General features: G+C 39.7%; 1 protein-coding gene across 6 annotated transcripts in view; it reads left to right on the top strand.

The window, feature by feature from the left end:
• The window catches only part of DBT (dihydrolipoamide branched chain transacylase E2), an 85922-nt gene that overhangs the window by 6546 nt on the left and 55271 nt on the right, over positions 1-24105 (top strand). For 3 of the 6 annotated variants that reach the window (XM_050745083.1, XM_050745092.1, XM_050745074.1), the window contains exons 1-3: positions 9399-9486; positions 18095-18218; positions 24000-24075. In XM_050745083.1, coding sequence (XP_050601040.1) covers positions 9436-9486; positions 18095-18218; positions 24000-24075 — 251 coding nt within the window. In that variant the 5' untranslated portion in view covers positions 9399-9435. Of the gene's footprint in view, positions 1-9017; positions 9096-9398; positions 9487-10174; positions 10235-18094; positions 18219-23998; positions 24076-24105 lie in introns of those variants that run through there. The other 3 variants (XM_050745100.1, XM_050745110.1, XM_050745117.1) reach the window with 3 other exon arrangements.

Here is a 24105-nt window from a genome sequence, read left to right as displayed (position 1 = left end):
CCAGATCTCATGAGAACACACTATCACAAGAACAGCAAGGGATTTCCCCATGATCCAATCACCTCCTACCTGGTCCCTCCCCTGACATTTGGGGATTACAACTTGACATGAGATTTGGGTGAGGACACAGAGCCAAACCATAACAAATGGCATCTAAAAAATTCAACAGCAAATTTCATTTCTTTTTTCAGCCCTACTGGGAGTCAAGCAAACATCATGTTTAGTAGTAAAATATTAGGCTCCTCCCTTTTAAGATTATTAACCAGATAAGAATGCCCACTATTATGGCTTTTTTAAAAGAGATGGTAGAAGTCCTACCAGAGTCTACAAGAAAGAAAAAAGACATAAGATAGGACAGGCAAAAACAACACCTTAGTTATGATGTCACCTTAATGATGTGACTGCCTACATAGAAAACCCAAAAGGAACCTTTAGACATATTATTGAAAATACCGTTTCAATGAAATTCCAATCAAATGCATACCACGACTTTTTAAAGGATCCTGACATACTGATTCTCAAATTTATATGAAAGACCAAAAGGGCAGGAATAACTTACAAATGAATGAGGTGGAGCCTACTTGTCCTATATAAATCTAGAATTACTATAAAGCTCAAGTAAGATCATGTGAAACTGAGATGGTGACAGACAAATAGACTACTCAGAACCCAGAGACAGATTTTCTATGGCAGATTCGTGGGAAAAGAGGAACTCCCATTTATGGCCCTGGAATGATGGGTTAACTATGAGGAAAAAATGAAATTGAATTTCTATCTTACACCATACACAAAAAAAATTTCAAGATGATTTAAAGACTTAAGTGTTTCACACCATATGCAAAAATTAACTCAAAATGGATCAGAGACCTAAAAGTAAGACCTGAAAGTGTGTATAAAACTCTTAGAATAAAACTTAGATGTAATTTGTCATGACTTTGGATTAGCCCATTTTTTTTCTGTGTTATGATACCAAAAGCCCAAGCAGCTAAAGAAAAAATTAGATAAATCGAACTTCAATTTAATTAACACTAAAAACTTTTGTGCTTCAGAGACTATTTTATCTTTATTTTTGTTTATACCAAATTTATTAGCAAGAGGATACCATGAAGAAAGTGGGAGGACAAACCACAGAATGGGAGAAAACATTTTAAAATCATATATGTGGGCCAGGTGTGGTAGCTCATCCCTGTATTCCTGGCATTTTGGGAGGCCAGGGCAGGAGAATCCCTTGGGGCCAGGAGTTTGAGACCAGCCTGAGCACCATAGAGAGACCCCTGTCTCTACAAAAAATTTTAAACAATTAAAAAAATATATAGATAAATCTTTTGTATGGTAAGAGTCTAGGATCCAGAATATACAAAGAACTCTTAAAAGTTAAGCAAAAGCCTGGGCACATGGGTCATTTGGGCCCAGAAGTTCAAGACTAGCCTGGGCAACATAGTAAGACCCTGCCTCTACAAAAAATAATAAATTGGCCAGGCATGTTAGCATGTGCCTATCTTCCCAGCTACTTGGGAGGCTGCGGCAGGAAGACGGCTTGAGCATGAGCCCACAAGCTGGAAGCTGCAGTGAGCTATGATTGCAACACTGCACTCCAGCCTGGACGACAGAGCAAGACCACCCTGTCTCAAAAAAAAAAAAAAAAAAAGTTATAAACAAAAAGACACAAGCAAAGGATTTAAATAGACATTTCTGCAAAGAAGATAAACAAATGGCCAATAAGCACATGAAAAGTTGCTCAGTGTCATTAATTATTAAGGGAATGCAAATCAAAATCACCATGAAATACTACTTCTCATCCACCAGGATGGCTGTAATAAAAAAGACAGGCAATAACCACTGTTGGTAAGGATGTGAAGAAACCAGAACCTTCATACACTGTGCTAGTACAAATGTAATATTGCAGCCCCTTTTGAAAATATTCTGGCAGTTCCTCAAAAAGTTAAGCATAGTATTACCATGTAACCTAAATAGCAGTTCTACTCCTAGATATTCACCGAAGAGAAATGAAAACATGTCCCCACACAAGCTTGTACATGAATGTTCATGGTAGCATTATTCATGATCCAAAAAGTGGAAACAACACAAATGTCAAAATTAGATCAAGTTATAACTTTAAGAGTTCATTGTGCATACAAGATAGTTTGCAAACTGGAGAGACCTCAAACTGGAAAATGGCATGAAGTCTCAATTTAAAAAAAAATTTAAATTTATATAAATAGAAACAGGGTCTTGCTATGTTAACAGCCCAGGCTGGTCTTGAACTCCTGGCCTCAAGCAATATTCTTGTTTTGGCCTCCAAAATTGCTGAGATTACAGGCATGAGCCACCTAGCCCAGCCAGGTCTCATTTTATAGCAATTACAGCACAGTTTATAGAGCATACAGGAAGCAACATTGTAACTTTTTTCATGACTGGCTGTCATTTTTTTAAAGACATGTTGAGCTGTTTAAGCTGATTTATCATAGCTGATTAGTTTAATTTCATAAAATCATACTGATACAGACAAAAAGCTTACCTTTATGTTTTGTTTATCTTTAGGGTTAGGGGAAATCAGGATGGATTAAGTTTTAGTTACATTGGGCGGTTTGGCCTTCAGAGATCTAAACTGTGGCTCTATTTTTATTTGTTTATTGAGACAGGAGACAGGGTCTCACTCTGTTACCCAGGCTGGAGTGCAGTGATGTGATCATGGCTCACAGCAACCTTGACCTCCTGGGGCTCACACAATCCTCCCACCTCTGCCTCCTGAGTAGCTGAGACTATAGGCACATGCCACCATGCCTTGCTGATTTTCATATTTTTGGTAGAGACAGGGTTTCGCCATGTTGCTCAGGCTGGTCTCCAACTCCTGGGCTCAAGTGATTCTCCCGCCTCAGCCTCCCAAACTGCTGAGATTACAGGTGTGAGCCACCATGCCTGGCCTACTTTTATTTTTATTTTTAACAACGTCTATCAACTGATACGTATATAAACAAAAAATAAAGTATATCCATACAATGAAGTATTGTTCAGCCATGAAAAACAATGAAGTACTGATACGATACATGCTGTAATATAGATGAACCTTGAGAACGTAAGTGAAAGAAGCTAACTGAAGAAGCCAGTCACAAGAGACCACATATTGTATCATTCCAGGTATATGAAATGTCTAGAATAGGCAGATTTATGGAGACAGTGTAGATTAGTGGTTGTCAAGGGCTGTGGGGGTACATTCAGAATGGGAAGTGATTGCTAATGGGTGTGAGGTTTATTCTGGCGAGGGGTGATGTAAATGTTCTGGAATTAGATAGTGGTAATAGTTGCAGAACTTTGAATATACCAAAAATCACTAAATTTTACACTTTTAAAGGGTGAATTTAAGGTATGTGATTGCTATCTCAATTTTTAAAATTGCAAAAGAAAAGACATGTGAAGGAAATATAACAGACTACCTTTAGGACCTTTGGATTGTAAAGTATTTCTTTTTCCTTTTTTTATTTTTGGAGACAGGGTCTTGCTCTGTCACATAGGCTGGAGTGCAGTGGCACAATTATGGCTCACTGTAGCTTCAACCACCCAAGCTCAAGCAATCCTCCCACCTCAGCTTCCAGAGTAGCTGAGACTACAGGCATGTGCCACCACGCCTAGCTAATTATTGTACTTTTTGTAGAGATGGCATCTTGCCATGCTGCCCAGGCTGGTCTTGAACTCCTGGACTCAAGCAATCCACTTGCTTCGGCCTCCCAGAGTGTTGGGATTACAGGCATCAGCTACTGCACCAGGTGGGATGTATTTCTCAAGACATAAAAAGCACTAATTATAAATAAAAGATAAATACTTTTGGCCTGTGAACGGTGGCTCAAGCCTGAAATTCCAGCATTTTGGGAGGCCAAGGTGGGAGGATCGCTTGATCCTACAAGTTTGAGACCAGCCTGGGCAGCATCGTGAGACCCTGTCTCTACAAAACAATTTTTAAAAAAACTTAGTTGCATGTGGTGGTGTGCACCTGTAGTCTCAGCTACTAGGAAGGCAGAGGCAAGAGGACTGCTGGAGTCCACGAGTTCAAGGCTGTAGTGAGCTGTAATTATGACTCTGCATTCCAGTCTGGGTGACAGAGTGAAGCCTTGCCTTAAAAAAAGACAAGATGAATATATTTTAACTACATTAAAATTAAGAACTCTGTGCATCAAAGGACGCTTTCAAAAAAGCAGGCAAAGACATGTCACAAACTGGAAGAAAGTATTAGCAACACCTGTAAATTAAAAGGATTAGAAAAATCCAGAATATATAAGGAACTCCTAAACTAATCAACAAGAAAAAGATACATTATAGAGGGAAAATGGGCAAAAGCATGGACAAGCATTTTATTTTATTTTAAATTTTTTTCTTTTTTACATAAACCACACTTCCTTTGTTGATGCATTCATCAATAGACACTTAGGTTGTTCGCATATCCTAGCTATTGTGAATAATGCTACAGATACCTTTACAAGTTATTGATTTCATTTCCCTTGGGTTTATGCTCACAGAGGAATTGCTGAGTCATATGGTAGTTCTATTTTTAATTTCTTGAGGAACTTCTATTTTCACAAGCAAAAAATAAAGAATACACACAGTGAAGTATTGTTCAGCCATGAAACTGTACCAGTTTACAAGTATTGCCACCAACAGTGTACATACAAGGGTTTCATTTTCCCTATACCCTTGCCAACATTTGTTATTTGTCTTCTTGATGAGTCATCCAATATATTAATACTATATTTATATAGACTCTTTCATCATGCAAAGTAGTATCAAGATACTTGAATTCCTTTGATCCTCAAAATATCCCTGAAAGTATATTGAAGATGGTAGGGAAGGTATTATCAATGTCAGTCTCATCTTGTACATAAGAAAACTGAAACTTGCCCATGATAGGCAAAAAAGAGGCAGATCTATATATAATTCAAACTCTTAATGAATCACTACAAATACAAACTATCCATATTAAACAAAATATATATCGATATTATATACAATACAAGTCTATATTAACATTGTTGGCTAAGCATATATTGAAACAGTTTCTAAATAAGTAATGACATTTAAATACTTAAGCTATGAAAAGTCCTCAAAATTCATAAATAGTTAAACTACAGTAGCTCAGGCAAGCACATGTTGGTACATTTTGGGGTAATGGTCAATGCAGGGGCTGACTCTAGGCTACATTTATCTCCTGACCACTTAGAATTCAGAAGGTCATCCTCAGATTTTTCTACACCAGTCAAGTCACACTCAGGAGCCAAACAAGTAATTTAAGACCTTCATTAATTAGCATGTTGCGTTTTGGTAAACTTCACTCTTTCTGGAGAATTCCACTGAATAGAGCAGGGTGTCAATTTAATGAAGCCACAGTCATGTTCTTTTTTTTTTTTTTTTTTTTTTTGAGACAGGGTCTTGCCCTGTTGTCTAGGCTGGAGTGCAGTGATGCAATTATAACTCACTGCAGCCTCGAGCTCCAGAGCTCAAGTGATCCTCTCGCCTCAGTCTCTTAGGACTACAGGCACGCGCCACCACCCCCAGCTAATTTTTTGTAGAGATGGGGTTTTGCCATGTTGCCTAAACTGGTCACAAACTCCTGAGCTCACACGATCCTCCCACCTTGGCCTTCCAAAGTGCTGGGATTACAGAGCCACGGTACCAGTCCCACAGTCATTTTCTTAAGGATAAATTGTTTCATCTTATTCCGTCCCACATTTATAGAAAGTAACATAGACAACCCATCTTCGAAATATCAACAATTGAGCAAGCACTCTAAGAATGGCTAATAAACATGTAGAAACATGCTCAACTTTATTAATAATCAGAGAAATTCAAATTAAGATTACAACACCATTTTATAATTACTAAATTGGGGGAAGATTTTAAATCTGACAATATCACATGAGGAACAATAAACATACAGCAGCTAGGCATGTAGTTTGTACAATCACACTGGAAAGCAATTTCATATTATCTAGAGTAAACTTGAAGATAAACATAATCCCCGTTTCAACAATTCAATTTTTAGGTATTTATCCTGAGCTTACTAATCAAAGTGTAGTTGGCTAACCAATAGCATTTGTATCACCTGGAGCTTGTTAGAAATGCAGAATGTCAGGTCTACCCACATTTACTGAATTAGAATCTGCATGTTAACAAGATACTCAGTTGCTATGAATGCTCATTTATGTCTGAGAAGCATTGTGCTAAAGAAACTCTAGAACATGCACCAGGAGAAATGATCAAGAATGTTCATAACAGCACTGATGGTAATAGCAAAGAACTAGAAACAGCACAAATATCCACTCAGTAGAGAATGGATAAATAAATCATGTCGGAAACACTAGTTACAGAAAGATATATATAGTTTGATACCATTTTTATGAGACTCAAAAACAAGCAAAAGTAAATAATATGTTGCTAGGCATCCATCCATATATGTATATGTGATCAATTCTAGAAGAAACGAGGGAATGATAAACACAATTCAAGGTAACGCTTATGGAGGGGAGAGGTAAAGGAAGGAGCAGACAGTGATCTTCACTAACAGGAAAGATTCTATTTCTTTTTTTGTAGTTTAGAATGTATTTTATTTTTAGACAACCTACATGATGTGTTTTTCCGTAGGTTCTATTTCTTAAAGTTGAGTGGTAGGTTCAAGAGTTTTTGTTATATTATTATGTGATGTATGTATTTGTTTTGTTTTGTTTTGAGATGGAGTCTTGCTCTGTTGCCCAGGCTGGAGTGCAGTGGCACAGTCTCAGCTCACCGCAACCTCCTCTGCCTCCCACATTCAAGAAATTCTCCTGCGTCAGCCTCCCAATTAGCTAGAACGACAGGCACGTGCCACCATTCCTGGCTAATTTTTGTATTTTTAGTAGAGACGGGGTTTCACTATGTTGGCCAGGCTGGCCTTGAACGCCTGACCTCATCACCCACCTCCGCCTCCCAACATGCTGGGATTACAGGCATGAGCCACCGCGCCCAGCCTTATGTATTTGTTTTTATTCATATGTTCATTATTCTTCCATGTAACACAGTTTTAACAGCTTTATTATGGTATACTTTACATACCATAAAATTCACTTGTCTTAAGTGTATACTTCAAAGATTTTTGAATTATGCAATCATTGCCACAAACTGGCAAGAGGAAACTTTCATCACCACACACACAAAAAATCTCTCTTGCCTCTGCAATCACTACCCCTTCCACCTCTAGCCCCAGGCTAATTTGTTTTCTAATTCTAACCTTATTAATTAATAATACTAATATAATCTTATGTAATTAATATAAACTAAAACTATCTGTTTTTCATCTCTATAAATCAACATTTTCTGGACATTTAATTGAAATGGAATCATGTAATACGTGACTTTTTGTGCTTGCATTCTTTTACTTAGCATAATATTTTTCTCACATTCATCCATGTCATAGCAATTATTGCTAATTCAGTCATTTTTAAGGATGAATAATATTTCAGTATATGGATGTACCACATTTTGTTTATTCACCTGTTACTGGACATCTGGGCTATTTCTAGAATAGCTATTATGCTGTTATGATTATTCCTATACAAGTCTTTGTGTGAACACTGTTGTCATTTCTCTTACATAGCTATCCAGGAGTGGAATTGGTGGGTCATAACTGGTCATTTTTAAATTTAAAAAAAGAGAAGAAATGGGGTCTTTGTTGCTTTCAAACTCGAATAAAAGAATTAACTAGGGAATAGATGGTGTATTTCTTTCCAGATGCTGGAATGAAAGATAAGGACACATACTGAATATAGAAGCAAGAATCCATTGAGATAAAAAGACGGTAAAGGAAAATAAACTAGTTATCTTCTGAGGAGCAGGTATAGTTAAAAAGGAAATCAGGGGGAAGAAAGTTGTACAACAGCACCTTGGAAGGGAGATGATTCACTTCAAAGGTACAACTGCCACTGCTTTTTATACAAACACATGCTTGTGGGATTATCAAATACATTGATAATGTCTATAAACATTTTTAAGGAAATGTAAAAACTTGAAATTCTTTTGACTAGTCTAGATTTTCTGATAAAGATAACTATTTAGGCCGGGCCCAGTGACTCATGCCTGTAATCCTAGGACTTTGGGAGGCTGAGATGGGAAGATCGCCACTTGAGACCAGGACTTTGAGACCAGCCTGGCAACATCTTGAACTTCTGAGATCCCATCTTGAACTTCTGAGCTGAACGAGATCCCATCTTGAACTTCTGAGCTGAAGCCATTTGCCTGCCTCAGCCTCCCAAAGTGCTGGAATTATGAGCATGAGCCACCACGCCTGGCCCAAGAGACCCTATCTCTGACAAACAAACAAACAGAAAAGATAATAAGATTTATTGTTTGTAGTGATTTTGCGTGTGTATGTGTGTAGGTGTGTAATACATAAAATGGCAAATGAGAAGAAAAAGTGTTTGGGTCATATTAAACAATGAAGTTGTGAAATACCTGAGATTTTGTTTCATAACCACTAATCTTCAATGTTGAGGATTTAAAATGTATTTGTTCTAGTTTTTTTCTCTGTAATTCCTTAGACATCTGTGCAGATTTTCATTCCCATGTAAGAAGCAGTAACAGTCTAATGTCATCCTGGACATTTCCAGAAATTGGTTTCCTAGTTGCTCTGAGGAAGATTGCCTTTTAAAAGAAAGTTCTGATCTTTTCTTTACCAGTTCTACTTGACCCGAATTTGACATTTCTTCAAGAGACAAGTAAATCAAGATCATATGTCTGTGACATGTATTGCGTATGTTAGTTAGCTGCATCTGACAGCATCTGTAAAAAGAAAGATGGTAACATGTTTATTTTAGACATTAGGTAATGTTCATCTTTCATGAAAAAAATTGATTAGCCAATTTTGGTAATCAAAAACACTAAATGGGAGTAAAAAAAAAGGCAGTCATTGGAAAGTACTGCTGTATGGACTTGTGAAACAATTAGTTGTCCAGAGCCTTGCTACAACATATAGATATATTCTATTTTCTGTACTTCAGGCGGTTGCATTACAAATGAAGAAGAGGAATGTTTTCTACCTCATCCCTCAGGTCCTACTGCAACATAACTTTCTTGAGGTAAGTACCTTTCCTTTGTGTTTCCTTAACACTCTCTATTTCCCCCATCACATACACTAAAAAGATTATCTCTGGTGCATCCGTATTTACACAGCAGTGTTAAATTTGGGCTGCCCTCTGCCCCGCCTCCATCCCCCAGGCTCTTTTCCCTCCTCGCGGGGTCCCTAACCTTAGGCTTTAGCTCAGGCCCCGCCCTACTCCCTGGTTGGCTGTTGGGTGGGAGGCTCGTTTCTTCCCTCCCTATTGGTCGCCCAGGGGGAGGAGCGTCTCCCATCTTCTGATAGGTCGCGCCGCGGAGAGTCTCTCGGGTTTGCGGCGCAGCTGTCATTTCCGGGGTAAGATGGCTGCAGTCCGTATGCTGAGAACCTGGAGCAGGAATGCGGGGAAGCTGGTAAGCGGGTTTGGGCAGATCTGAGGCCGGGAAGGAGTGATTTGTCCGGAGTCATCCAGGAGTGGTGTGTTTCTTTCTCCTCCGGTGCCAGGCGTCCAGGGCACGCGTGATGGAGAGGTGAAGGGATGCATGCAAAATAAAGGGCAGAGAACGGAGCGAGTCGACTAGTCTGGAGTGGAGACCCACTCCCTCCCCTTACCTGGAAGCGCTTCTGCAACGACTCAGCCGTCCTCCTGCTTCATCTGTACACCGAGGCCCAGCTGGCGTTTCATTGAGCCCCTTCCAGATGCCAGGCATTGGTGATAGGCGCTGTGGATCCAGAGATATATTCGTTTAGCATTTATTGCGTACCCACAGTATGCCAAACACTGGTAACACGACCCCTGCCCTCAAGGAATTTACAATGTGTAGAGGAAGAGGCCGTTCAAGTTATAGAATATCACCAGGGGGCCCTGCTTCCGAATAACTGAGCGGCTTGTGTTTCACTCTTTTGGCTTGTACTTCTACGTCCGCACCACATACCATTCCTACCCTTTTGTCACCAAGGCTGTGACCCACCACCGTCTCCCCTGCACTTCCCTCTCTTTCTCCCAGTCTTAGCACCAAGCACTGACACATCCCGGTAATGATATTATTTCACCCTATTTGCTTAGTGTTTCTTCTTCCTGCCTCCTCTCCCTTTCCCTAGATGTTCCTGCCTTGGTGACCCCGATCTTACAAAAACTTTCAAGAGCCTGCTATGTACCAGGTACTGTGTTAGGCACTGGAGATACAAATATGAAATAGACATCATATCTTCCTTCTCAAGAGATTACAACCTTGTGGTGGAGGACAAAGGAGAGGGAGACAGATATTAAGAAATTACAAGCCAGCATGAGAAGTACTGTGATGGAACAAGTGCCTAGAACTACAGGAACACACAGGAGTAGACACCTATGGCGGACTTGGGGGTCAGAGGAGTTCCCAGAGGATACTGTATGACTTGAGATTTAAAAAGGATAAGTAAGAGATAACCAGGAGAAGAAAGCTCTTCTCAGCAACACTTACATATATTGGTCTCTCTTCTTTCTAGAGCTTTCCATTCTTGTTTTCTGTGACACCAGTCTCCCAATATTATTCTTTCTTCATATTTGGCCACTTCATCCTAATATCCTCTTTCCCTACCCACCTTTTAAATATTGCTCTTTCTAAAGGGCTCTGACTTTGGCCCTCTGCACTTTTCCCACTTTCTGGGTTATCCCATCCACTCTTTGGATATAGTTACCATCTATGCTGATGAGTTCAAAAGTTCCCCAGTCTTCCAACCAGGTCTACTCCAAACCCATATATCCTACTGTCCTGGAAATCTCCAGTTTCATATGTATGTGATGTTATCCAGCTGCAATTAAAAACCCAACCAATAAACAGGAAATTATCTGTGCATACAGAGCATCCCCAATTAGATGTCAGCTCGCGTTCAGTGGCTTACGATTATCAATGTCGTCATTTCCCTAGTAGTTCATTTGTCCTTTTCCTACTGTTTACAAGAGGGCTGCTACAACTTCTTATTTTATGTTCAAGGCAGGAAGGAGGAAGAGGACGAGGTTCCAGTCTCATTGACCAGAACAGTGTTACATGGCCACTGCTAGCACAAGGGAGCTTAGAAACACTTGTGTGTTTTGTTTGTTTTTTTCTTTTTTTCTTTCTTTCTTTTTTTTTTTTTTTTTTTTTTGAGATGGAGTCTCTCTCTGTCACCCAGGCTAGAGTGTAGTGGTGCCATCTTGGCTCACTGCAACCTCCTCCTCCCAGGTTCAAGTGATTCTTCTGCCTCAGCCTCCCAAATAGCTGGGACTACAGGCACATGCCATCATGCCCAGCTAATTTTTGTATTTTTGGTAGAGACGGGGTTTCACTATGTTGGCCAGGCTGGTCTCGAACTCCTGACCTCAAGTGATCCACCTGCCTTGGCCTCCCAAAGTGCTGGGATTACAGCGTAAGCCATCATGCCCAACAGAAAAGCTTGTCTTTAGTCTTCTCACAGTGTCTGCCATAAAGCTTCAAAGCAGGTCAGACTCCCCAGGCTCTAGAACTGAACCCTCAAACCAGTGTCTCTTAATTTTTGTTTTTGTTTTTGTTTTTTTGGGGAGGAGTCTTGATCTGTTGCCCAGGCTGGAGTGCAGTGGTTCAATCTCGGCTTAATGCAACCTCCACCTCCCGGGTTCAAGCGATTCTCCTGCCTCAGCCACCCAAGTAGCTGGGACTACAGGCACGCACCGCCATGCCTGGTTAATTTTTGTAATTTTAGTAGAGACAGGGTTTTGCCATGTTGGCCAGGCTGGTCTTGAATTCCTGACCTCAGGTCATCCTCCCACCTTGGCCTCCCAAAGTGCTGGGATTACAGGCATGAGCCACTGCCCTGGCCCAGTTTCTCTTGATTTGAGCCTGTAATTCTCTCTGAAGAAATCTAGTCATGATTTTTTCACCCTGCCCTCAACTGGAGATTTCTTGGCCCTTCTTAACTGGATTATATGCCTCCAGTGGTCTTGTCATTTTTCCAACCCATTCTCCATAGTGTAGCCAGAGTGATCTTATAAAGTAAGAGACATTTGATAATGTCATTTTCTTGCTTAAAACTGCCTTCAGCAAAATGTCCAAAATTCAAATGACTATGAGGCAATTTATGATCTGGACTTTTCTAGTCTCTTAGACCTCATTCCTTACCAAAACCTACCCATCCTACCCCCAACTCTGACACTTCTCCACCCTTATTACATACTAAACTACACTAGAACTCTGTTGAACAACTTAATTGCACACACACTGTGCTTTCTCTCTCAACTCCAGACCTTTACTCCAGACCTTTGCACTTGTATTTCCTCTGCTTTAAAGACTCTTGCCTTACTCCCCTGTGGCCGCATCGCGACATCCCTCATCCCCTGGGTTACTCCTACTCATCCCTCAGGTCTTACTTCAACATAACTTTCTCCAGCTAGGTTCCCTTAACACACTCTATTTCCTTCATTATAGCACGTGTTATAATCACCTGTTTACCTTTACCTTTCACTGGACTGTGCATTCTATAAGGGAAGAAATTGCATCTGTTTTGTTGTCTGTATAATCCTAAGTGCCTGGCACATTGTAGGTGCTCATAAATATTTTTTAAACGACTCAGTAGAAAAAAGTCAGGCTTTTAAACTTTTGTAAAAAGTTGTAAGCAAAAACAGCTCTTACCCCTGCAGTAAATTATTAAAATAGCTTTATAATGTTGTGTTTTACATTTCCCTAGGACATCATGCATTTGACTCATGATTAATCATGCCATTTGGAATTTTTCTGTTGTGTCTGTCTTCCTGTAGTAAAGTGTAAGCAATTTGAATTCAGGAACTATATATTGCATCTTATTTAGCTTTGCATTTCCAAGTCCAGTACAATGTCTGACTTTAGGAGTGCTTAACAGCTGCCTATTGAATTATTATTAAATATTTCCTTAATATGCTACTTTGGTGAATAGTTTTATTTCCCTTTATGTTTTTCTGTCCTGGTTGTGATATTGAATTATTAATTTTTTATTTTTATATTTTTTGAGACGGAGTCTCACTCTGTTGCCAGGCTGGAATGCAGTGGCGCAGTATCAGCTCAATGCAACCTCCGCCTCCTGGGTTCAAGCGATTCTCCTGCCTCAGCCTCCTGAGTAGCTGGGACTACAGGCACGTGCCACCACGCCCAGCTAATTTTTGTATTTTTAATAGAGATGGGGTTTCACCATGTTGGCCAGGATGGTCTTGATCTCTTGACCTCGTGATCTGCCTGCCTCAGTCTCCCAAAGTGTTGGGATTATGGGCGTGAGCCACTGTGCCTGGCCTAATTTTTTATTTTATTCATTATTATTTTTGAAACAGGTTCTTGCTCTGTTGCCCAGGCTGGAGTGTGGTGGCATGATCTTGGCTCACTGTAGCCTTGACCTCCTGGGCTCAAGTGGTCCTCCTTCCTCAGCCTCCCAAGTAGCTGGGACTACAGGCATTCACCACCACACCTGGCTAATTATTTTGATTTTTAGTAAACAAGGTCTCACTACATTTCCCAGAATGGTCTTGAACTCCTGGGTTCAAGTGATCCTTCCACTTTGACCTCCCAAAATGTTGGGATTACGGGCATGAGCCACTACACCTGGCTGAATTATTTTTTAAAATCAAGGAAAGACCTATTTTAGTCAAACAATTGCATTAAGAGTTAGACTACATGTGTAGTTGTTCAACCAGGATATATTTGAGAATGAAAATGGTGTTATTAATAATTGCCTTGAATTACTAGGGGTGAATTGGGTGTCACCTCAGGCAAATTGGTACAGATGGTCCCCATAGAATTAGGTGTCTTTAGTATTGTTCGTACATGAATTTAGAATTGCTTCAAATATAAAATATATAAAACTGGTAATTCTATAAGCATGCCTTTTTAAAATTGGAGGTTTAAATCCTTATGCTTAATTTACTAGTCTAGCTGGGTGTGGTGGCTCACACCTGTAATCCTAGCATTCTGGGAGACTGAGACAGGAGGATTGCTTGAGCCCAGGAGTTTAAGACCATCCTGGGCAAAAAAGTGAGACGCTGTCTTTATTTTATTATTATTTTTAGAGATGGTATTACAGGTGTGAGCCACTGCGCCCTGCCAACCCTGTCTCTGAAGAAAATTTAAAAATATAATTTACTAGTCTAATAGTCTGCTTCTAGAAAAAAAATTTAGAATTCTAGCTTGAAAAATTGTTTTTTCTCCTCTTTCCTGTTGCCTGTTAATCCGTCTATTCAGCAACTTCACAGTGCTTTTAGCCTTCTCCTCATAGCCATTCAATTACTATTATATTAATCATATACTGCCTATGGTACTTTTGTTGCTTTTTTTCTTTTTCTACTGTTAATTACCTCAGTCAGGAGCCTGTTGCTTTGCGTCTCAGATACTACACAGTACTCTCCCCTTCAGATACTATACAGTACTCTCTTCTTCTTACTTGCAGTCTCAGTTACCCATAGTCGACTGCAGTCTGAAAATAGGTGAGCACAGTATAGTAAGATATTTTGAGAGAGAGACCACATTCATAAAACCTTTATTAAAGTATATTATCATAATTTTTCTATTTTATGATGTTAGTTATTACTCTCTTACTGTGTCTGATTTATAAATTAAACTTTATCATAGGTATGTATGTATAAGAAAAACATGGTATATGTAGAATATGTAGGATTCAGTATTCGGGGGGGTCTTGAACGTGTCCACTGCCCATAAGGAGATAAGAGAGGAATATGGTAATAGTTTCTTTTTTAAAAAAAGATCCTTTTTTGATAATTTTGGTATGTAATAGTTTCTTGACTTCTCCCTTTCTCTCCAGATTTTATCTGTTGTAATCTATTCAGTAAACCACTACTAATATCCTAATCCTTTTTCTTCAATAACCCATAATGTATGAGTTCAGACTCCTTATACTGATATTATAGTCATCAACCATTTCCTCCTTGAGCTATTTCCACTGCTCTCTTTTATACCTTTGGTCAAACCAAATCAAGCTGCTCAGTGTCCCAGCAGATATGCTAAGTAAATTTCTGCTGTAGTTTATTTATGCTGTTTCCTCTGCCTTAAAAGTGCCCTTCTGCTCTTTTATTATGGAGGCTTATTATGCACAGTGCAGCTTAAATCTTCCCCCAAGAAGCCTTCCCAGGTCACACTAATGTGAAAAAAAACCCACCAGACCCTTTACTTAAACTTTTTTTTTTTTTTTTTTTTTTTTGAGACAGAGTTTTGCTCTTGTTGCCTAGGCTGGAGTGCAATGAGATTACAGGCATGAGCCACCATGCCCGGCCTACTTAAACTCCTTTATCACTTACTGCCTGTGCCTCTTTTTTTTTTGTGAACCTATGGATTATATTGAAGAAGGTTATGTCTCTTATTACAAAAAGTTAGAGCATGCATGTCCATGCTTGAGTATGTTTGTGTGTGTGTGTGTGTGTGTGTTTATTTTCTCACATAGGTTGTAAACTCTTTGAAATTAGGGATTATTTCTCCTACTTCTAGGGTCTTTGACATCAAATTTACTTAGCTTCAGAGCTTGATTGTTCCACTTATTTGCTGTGTGACCTTGGACAAATTACTTCACCTTTCCCATCAGTTTCCTGTGTGTTGAAGAGGGCTAACGTGTATGTTCCACAGGGAAATTGTAAGATATAAAAATGATGTCTGGGTCGGGCATCATGACTCATGCCTGTAATCCTAGTACTTTGAGAGGCCAAGGTGGGCGGATTGCCTGAGCTGAGGAGTTCGAGATCACCCTGGGAAACATAATGAAACCCCGTCTCTACTAAAATACAAAAAAAAAGTTTAGTTGGACATGGTGGCACATGCCTGTAGTCCCAGCTACTTGGGAGGCTGAGGCACAAGAATCGCTTGAACCTGGGAGGCAGAGGTTGCAGTAAGCTGAGATTGTGCCACTGCACTCCAGCCTGGGTGACAGAGCAAAACTCCATCTCAAAATAAAAAACAACAACAAAAAAGATGATGTCTGAAAAGACTATTTTTCTTTTGGAGATAAGGTCTCTCTCTGTCACCTAGGCTGAAGTGCAGTGGTGTGATCTTGGCTCATTGCAACTTCCACCTCCCAGGTTCAAGCGATTCTTGTGCCTCAGCCTCACGAGTAGCTGGGACTACAGGTGTGTGCCACCATGTCCAGCTAATTTTTGTATTTTTAGTAAAGAGGGGGTCTCGTCATGTTGGCTAGGCTGGTCTTGAACTCTTGACCTCAAGCGATCCACTCACCTCAGCCTCCCAAAGTGCTGGGATTACAGGCAAGAGCCACCGTGCCTGGTCTGTCTGAAAAGGCTTTGAAAGTACTCAGCACTTGGGAGGCACTCGATAAATGTTAAGCTTGGTGCTTTGTGCTGACCCATGAATAGCTCAACAGGAGTTGTGTTGTTGTTGAAGGTAAGACCTTCTAATAGTTTAATTTTCTTTCAAACGTTTTAAAAATATCAACAATTTTATTTAAATTAAGGTGGATCTATATACTTCAAAACTTTCCTTTATTGTCCCTAAGTTTTATGTCTGATGAAACAGGTTGATTCACTCCTTTGATTTGATTATTGACCAAGAGTCAGGATTATGGGAGCTGAAGGAGAAAGCAAGGACAAACAAAATGGAAATGTTTGGGAAAGAGAATTCGTTCATTGTCTTCTAGTTTTAAGCTATCAATTTTAATTATTTTAGTTAGGCTTTGTATTTCCTGAATATTAATGTTAATAAGAATAAAATGTAGATATTATAAGGATTAGTTGATTTAGGGTGATCTCTAAAGTTAAGATGAATGATTTAAGATTATTTATGTTTTAGGAAAGGGATCTTCAGTTTTTCTTTGCCTTCAGAAATCAGTAATAGCTTGAAATTTAAAGTAAAACATATGAATTTAAATGTATTGTTCTTGTCAGTAAACCAAACTTTTAATTTTATGTTATTTACTATCAGAATAAAACAAAAATTCTAGTTTATAAATACGTATTAAAACATAACTGTATTATGTAATGTTTATTATAACATAGCCTTTAAGAGCGAATCACCACTAATGTACATGATTTTTTTTTTAAAGTAAAACTGACTCTGTTACAAACATGAATAAGTTTCACTTATCAGTATTCTTATGCTAAGAAGGTTAGAAATTTCTGCAGAGAAGTAAGCTCAGGGTTTTAAAATTAAATAAGTAAATACATTTTTGTAGTTTATGTTTACAGTGTGATGTAGTTAGGTATTAATAGCATTAAAATATTAACTTTCAAAATAAGATATTATGGCCTGGCGTGGTGGCTCGCACCTGTAATTCTAGCACTTTGGGAGGCTGAGACGGGAAGATTGCTTGAGCTCAGAACTTCAAGTCCAGCCTGGGCAACATAGTGAGACCTTATCTCTACAAATAATAAACAAAATTAATTGGGTGGGGTGGCATGCACCTGTGGTCCCAGATACTTGGAAGACTGAGGCGGGAGGAGCCCTTGAGCCTAGAAGGTCGAGGCTTCAGTGAGCTGTGATCGCACCACTGCACTCCAGACCGGGCAACAGAGTGAGACCCTGTCTCAAATACATACACACATACACACACACACACACACACACACACAATACCTTTCAGACACTTAGGTTTTAATATGTAGAGTTGAATACTTTTGGGCCTACTGATTTCTATAAGAGGTTTTCAAATAATATTATACTAAGGTACTATGTAAAATAGTGAATGCTAAACAGTCATCTGTAAGTTACTATAAGTAAACTTGAGGGTATCCTACTATACAAGTGTTTCATTGTTTTTAGATGCTAACTGTTACTTTAGAATTCTTTAGTAGTTTTAGTTCAGGAAGTCCAATGATTAAAGCATACCTATAAGCTGATGTATTTATACAGAATACACTGTTAAAATGTCTTTACTTTCAGAAGGAATTTTGAGCAAGGATCATAAATGTAACAAATCTAAATCTAAGGATATCATATTTCTATTGTGATAATGGTTCTACTTTTAGAATAGAATTGAAATTCAGTTTATACTTAGAGATAAGCCAGTGTAATCGTTTATAAATGGTTTTACTTTTTGTTTTCTCATCTGTAGATTTGTGTTCGCTATTTTCAAACATGTGGTAATGTTCATGTTTTGAAGCCAAATTATGTGTGTTTCTTTGGTTATCCTTCATTCAAGTATAGTCATCCACATCACTTCCTGAAAACAACTGCTGGTAAGTATGATTTCAAAATAACACATATAAAATAATGTTTTGTACCTCATTCAGTAATATTTTTTAGTAGTTGATTGAGACTTTTTAAACTAAAAAAAAGTTGACTCTGTATTTCTAGCCGGGCCCTTCCCATCTCCCCACATTTTCCCAATTCTCACTTTCTTTTTTCTCATCCCTCTTTTTTACATACTTTCCTTAACACCGGTACCCCTTTTTAAAAGAAAAATTTTTTTAGAGACAGGATCTCACTCTGTTGCCCAGGTTGGAGTGCAGTGGTATAATCACAGCTCACTATAACCTGAAATCCTGGGCTCAAGTGATACTCCTGCCTCAGCTTCTTAAAGAGCTGGGATTGCAGGCATTAACTTATCTCACCCAGCACTTGTGTCTTTATAATGTTGGGAATGGGTTGTGTTGGGCCATCTATTTATCATCTGGCTCATCTAAGTGCAATAGTCAGCATTGATATGACTTTCTCAGTCAAGGTAAATTGTTGACAATAGAAGTATCTTTGTGTTGTTGTACATATTGTGGTATTGTTTGTTGAAGGAAGCACTTAATCTATCATGTGAACATGGTGTGATGAAACCAGCCTGATTTAGTCCTAAATAGAAAGTTCCCTGACTTTTACCATTTACTTACCTTTTCCCCAGCTTTTTCTACCCTCTGTAAGGAACTTGAAGGATTAAGTATTAGATTTGGCAAGGGCATAAGAACTGTTTTTTTTCCTGATGTTCTATTTAGAACCCTGGTAAAGAACCCTAGACTTTTGTTACACCATTAAGTTTTTGACAGATACATGGGAGCTTAGTTCGTGCTGGCAATGAAAAATGGGGGAATTCCAGGCAGACCCCAAGTCAGCCTTTCCATGCTGTTTGTTTTTTTGTTTTTGTTTTTGTTTTTGTTTTTTTTGAGGCAGGACCTCACTCTGTCTGCACTCAGGCTGGAGTGCAGTGGCACAATCATAGCTCACTGTAACCTCAAACTCATGGGCTCAAATGATCCTCCTGCCTCAACCTCCTGAGTAGCTGGGACTACAGGAGTGCATCACTACACCTGGCTACTTTGTTTATTTATCAGGGTGTTGTCACAGTGTCCAGGCTGGTCTAAAACTCCTGGATTCAAGAGATCCTCCCGCCTCTGCCTCTCGAAGTGCCATGATTACAGGCATGAGCCCTGTACCCGGCCTTCCATGCCTTTTCTTTCTTTCTTTCTTTCTTTTCTTTTTTTTTTTTGAGACAAGGTCTCGCCTCTCAAAGTGATGGGATTACAGGTGTGAGCCACTGTTCCCAGTCATCTTCCATGCTTTTTCTATGTCATCCTCCACTGTAGCCTAAGATATGTAAACTTTACCTTCACTACTTTTACAAACATTTCCATTTTTTAAAGTTGATCTTTTTTTGTTACTTCCCGGAGAAAATAGAGGTCATTCAAGTAAATACTTCAACTTCCTGGTCCAGTCTGTAAACACTTACGAGCTTTGGGTTCCTGGATACACCAGTTCCAGGCTACTTGGATTCCAGGTCTACAAATTACTAGCAGTGCAACTTCGAGCAAGTTTCACCATCTGGGAAATGGGAGTAATCATGGTATTTAGCTAATTGTATTCTTGTGAGAATTCATTCGTTCAACAATTAATATTTATTGATCACCTGTGTTCCAAGGCACTGCTCTAGGTGCTTGGTATATATCGGTACACAAAACAAAGATCCTTATACTTGGGTGGATTAAATAAATTAGAATATGTAAAATATTTACATATTCTAATACTGCTTAGGTATACTAATACTGCTTACGTATGCTAATACTGCTTACATATACTAATACTGCTTTCTCTGGACACTTATTAAGGTTCCTCTTCTTCTGCTTCTGTTTTAAACTTCAGTTTCTCATAGAATCCCATCCTTTGCCCTCTCTTCTTGTACTACGTCTACACACATGCCTTCAACTCTCACCTCATTGAACACTTCCGAATCTGTAGCTGTAACTCAGATCTCTCACCAACTGCTAACAAAACATCTCCATTCCATTGTCCCCAAAACTCAGTCTTCTACAAATCTCTTTTCCTTCTGATATTTCCTAACTCAGTAAATCATTAAGCTAGACTAGCCTAGCTTAACCATTGATGTGAGACCCTGTCTATACAAAAAAATTTAGAAAGTCAGCTGAGCATGTTGGTCCACACCTGTAGTCCCAGCTACTCAGGAGTCTGAGGTAGGAGGATCACCTGAGCCCCAGAGGTTGAAGCCGCAGTGAGCTGTGATCATGCCACTGCCGTCCAGCCTGGGCAACAGAGTTAGACCATGTCAAAGAGAAGAGAAGGGAAGGGAAGAGAAGAGAAGAGGAGGGGAGAGGAGAGGAGGGGAGGGAAAGGGAGGGGAGGGGAGAGGGAGGGAGGCAGGGAGGGAGGGAGGGAGGAAGGAAGGAAGGAAGGAGAGGGGAGGGGAAACAAAAGAAAAAAAGAGAAGGAGGAGGAGGAAGGGAAGGGAAGGGATGGGATCAGGAGGGAAAGGGAGGGGAGGGAAGCTAGAAACCTAGAGTCATCGGGAGGGAGGGACGAAGGGAAGAAAGGAAGGAAGGAAGGAAAAGGGAGGGAGGGAGGGAAGGAAGGAAAAGGGAGAGAAGGAGGGAGGGAAGGAAGGAAGGAAGGAAGGAAGGAAGGAAGGAAAGGAAGGAAGGAAGGAAGGAAAGAAGGAAACCTAGAGTCATCCTGAGGGAGGGAGGGAGGGAGAAAGGAAGGAAGGAAGGAAAAGGGAGGGAGGGAGGGAAGGAAGGAAGGAAGGAAAAGGGAGGGAGGGAGGGAAGGAAGGAAGGAAGGAAAAGGGAGGGAGGGAAGGAAGGAAGGAAGGAAAGAAGGAAACCTAGAGTCATCCTGAGGGAGGGAGGGAGAAAGGAAGGAAGGGAGGGAGAGAGGGAGGGAGGGAGGGAGGAAGGAAGGGAGGGAGGAAGGAAGGAAGGAAAGAAGGAAACCTAGTGTCATCCTGAGGGAGGGAGGGAGGGAGGAAGGAAGGAAGGAAGGAAGGAAGGGAGGAAGGAAGGAAGGAAGGGAGGAAAGAAGGAAAGAAAGAAGGAAACCTAGAGTCATCCTGAGGGAGGGAGGGAGGGAGGAAGGAAGGAAAGAAAGAAAGAAAAACCTAGAGTCATCCTGAGGGAGGGAGGGAGGGAGGGAGGAAGGAAGGAAGGAAGGAAGGAAGGAAGGAAAGCTAGAAACCTAGAGTCATCCTGACTCTAGTCTCACATCAGATTGATTATCAAAACCTATTAATTTTACATCTTACATATTTCTTAAATCTGCCTTCTTTTCAAACAGCTTTGAAAAGTATATAAATATATAAATCACATACTTCTGTGCTGGGCAGAGTGGCTCACACCTGTAATCCCAGCACTTTGGGAAGCTGAGGCAGGAGGCTTGCTTGAGGCCAGGAGTTCGAGACCAGCCTGGGCCACAAAAAAGTGAGATCTCATCTCTACAAAAAATTTTAAAAAATTTTGGGTATGGTGGTATGCACTTGTAGTCAACTGCTAGTCCTAGCTGAGGTGGGAGGATCACTTGAGCCCAGGAACTTGAAGTTTTCATGGGCTGATTGTGCCACTGCACTCCAGCCTGGGCAACAGAGTGAGACCCTGTCTCTAAAAAAATAATAAATTAATAAATTCTATACTTCTACTTCTTACCTGAAGTAGCCTCCTGCTTCCCCTGCCTTGTTTTGCCTCTGCCACCCACTCCCTGACCCCTTCTACCACACTCCTGCCAGAGATTTTTTTTTTCTAAAATTATAGACCTCCTAAAGTTGCCGATCTGATATTATAAATAAGATTCCATATCAGTTAATTATTGCTGAATAACAAAAAATCCCACAACTTAGTGGCTTAAAGCAACAAGGACTGATCATTTCTCAGGATTCCGTGGGTTGGCTGGGTGATTTCCTTGCTGGTTACGCCCGGGCTCCCTCATATGGCTGTATTTGACTAGAGGATCATTTGGGCTGGAAGATCCAAGATGGTCTCTGTCATGTGTCTGACAATTCATGCTGGGTTTCAGAAGGGGCACCTCATGTCTCCTTTTCCTGATGTCTCATCCTCCAGTAGACTAGATCAACTTCCTTCCATGAGGATTTTAGGGCAGCATTCCAAAAGGGAGAAGGGAGAAGCTGTGTGGACTTTTGAGGCCTAGCCTCACGAACCTGCACACTTCACTTCTGCTATATTCTATTTGTCAAAGCAAGTCACAGACCAGCACAGATTTAATAACTGGTAAAATAGACTCCACCTTTTGATGGGAACAGCTGTAAAGAATTTATGACCACGTTAACTTACCACTGGGTCCTGATCACCTTTAGGATGAAGTTCAAATATTTTAGCATGGTGCACAAAGTCTTTCAAATCTGGGCTGATTTCTTGCCATATACTGTATCTTTGGCTATAGAGAACTGTTTGTTCTTTAACCTTGCCATAAACCATCACATTTTCATGCTCTTGCTGTTCCTTGCATATTGCTTTGTATAGAGGTGCCGTAGTGTATTTTCTTGTTTTTGTGTTACTTAGATTGATTTCCAGTTCGTCATTATGACCCTATAGTAACCATTTTTTAGCAAGTGGAATTACTTATGGAATCAAGAATGTTGATTAAAAAAAATTTTTTTTAAATGCTTTTGATTCTTAATGCTAAACCATTCAGAAAGTTGCCAGGTTATACTCCAATTAGCAAGCTGTGAGAGGACCCAACTTGCTAGAGAGGAAGTAAGAGGTACCTAATACCTCCATAACCAAAATGTATTTTTTAGTTTTTATTACCAATTTAACTCCCCATATTTAAGAAAATTTTACAACCCTAATTAATTTGTTATATGTTTTATAAGCAAATATGGTTAACAGCAGTCTAAAGATACAGGAGCATTCCTGAATAGGTTCAGAGCCGTTTGTTAACCTGGAAAAGTGGGAGGGTCCATACATGCTTTCAAATGACCAGAAATACTTTTCTCTTTTGAGAATAATTACTATACAGTATCACTGGCATCTAAGTATTACAAAGAGGGTATAGAAGCTGGGTGTGGTGGGTGGTCCCAGTTTCCTCAGGAGATGGAGGGAGGAGGATTGCTTGAGCCCAGGAGCTTGAAGCTGTAGTATGCATTTATGCACCTTTGAATGTCTACTGTACTCCAGCCTGGGGAACATAGTGAGACTCTGTCTCTAAAAAAGGAGGGATGGGTAGAAATTTGAAAAGGGGTAAAAAATGGGAAGAGGAAAGAGACGACTTAGGGATAAGTTGGCAGAACATAAGTTTGGACAAACAAGTTTCCATCAAGTTTGCTAGATATAGAACTGCCTGATTTTTAGCCATTAAGAATGAGAAAGAATAGTTATATAAATTCAAAAGAAATCTGTTCATGTTACTATAGTTTTATAACTTAAAACAAGGATATCTAGCTGGGTTTCTCTTTGTATATCTTTTTTCTATTTTCTATTCATTACATTGTTTCAAAATTTAATTAATTTGTTAGTGGGGCCTTTTATAGCCCTATAACAGACCATTTTGGAAGTTGGAAAATGTAAGTTCTGTGGCAGTGCCAGGAGGTCTGTGTTGTAAAATAATTTATTTAAATCTCTGATGGTTATGAATAATGGTTATGCTCTTAAAAATTATAAAATGCTGTTTTTTCTGTCTGTAAGATGGAAGAATTTCTGCCTCTGCCTGAGAACATTCTCTGATTTTAGATGTGAAAGTATATATTAGTAATATGTTACATACTTAATGAGATCGTTTCTCATTTGTCTTTGAAGCTCTCCGTGGACAGGTTGTTCAGTTCAAGCTCTCAGACATTGGAGAAGGGATTAGAGAAGTAACTGTTAAAGAATGGTAAGTGAATCTGAAAAAATCTCTTAAGTA

The sequence above is a fragment of the Macaca thibetana genome, chromosome 1, assembly GCF_024542745.1.
Source record: "Macaca thibetana thibetana isolate TM-01 chromosome 1, ASM2454274v1, whole genome shotgun sequence".
NCBI lineage: Eukaryota > Metazoa > Chordata > Mammalia > Primates > Cercopithecidae > Macaca > Macaca thibetana.
The sequence above is the reverse complement of the archived record's forward strand: the minus strand, read 5'-3'. Positions and strand labels throughout refer to the sequence as shown.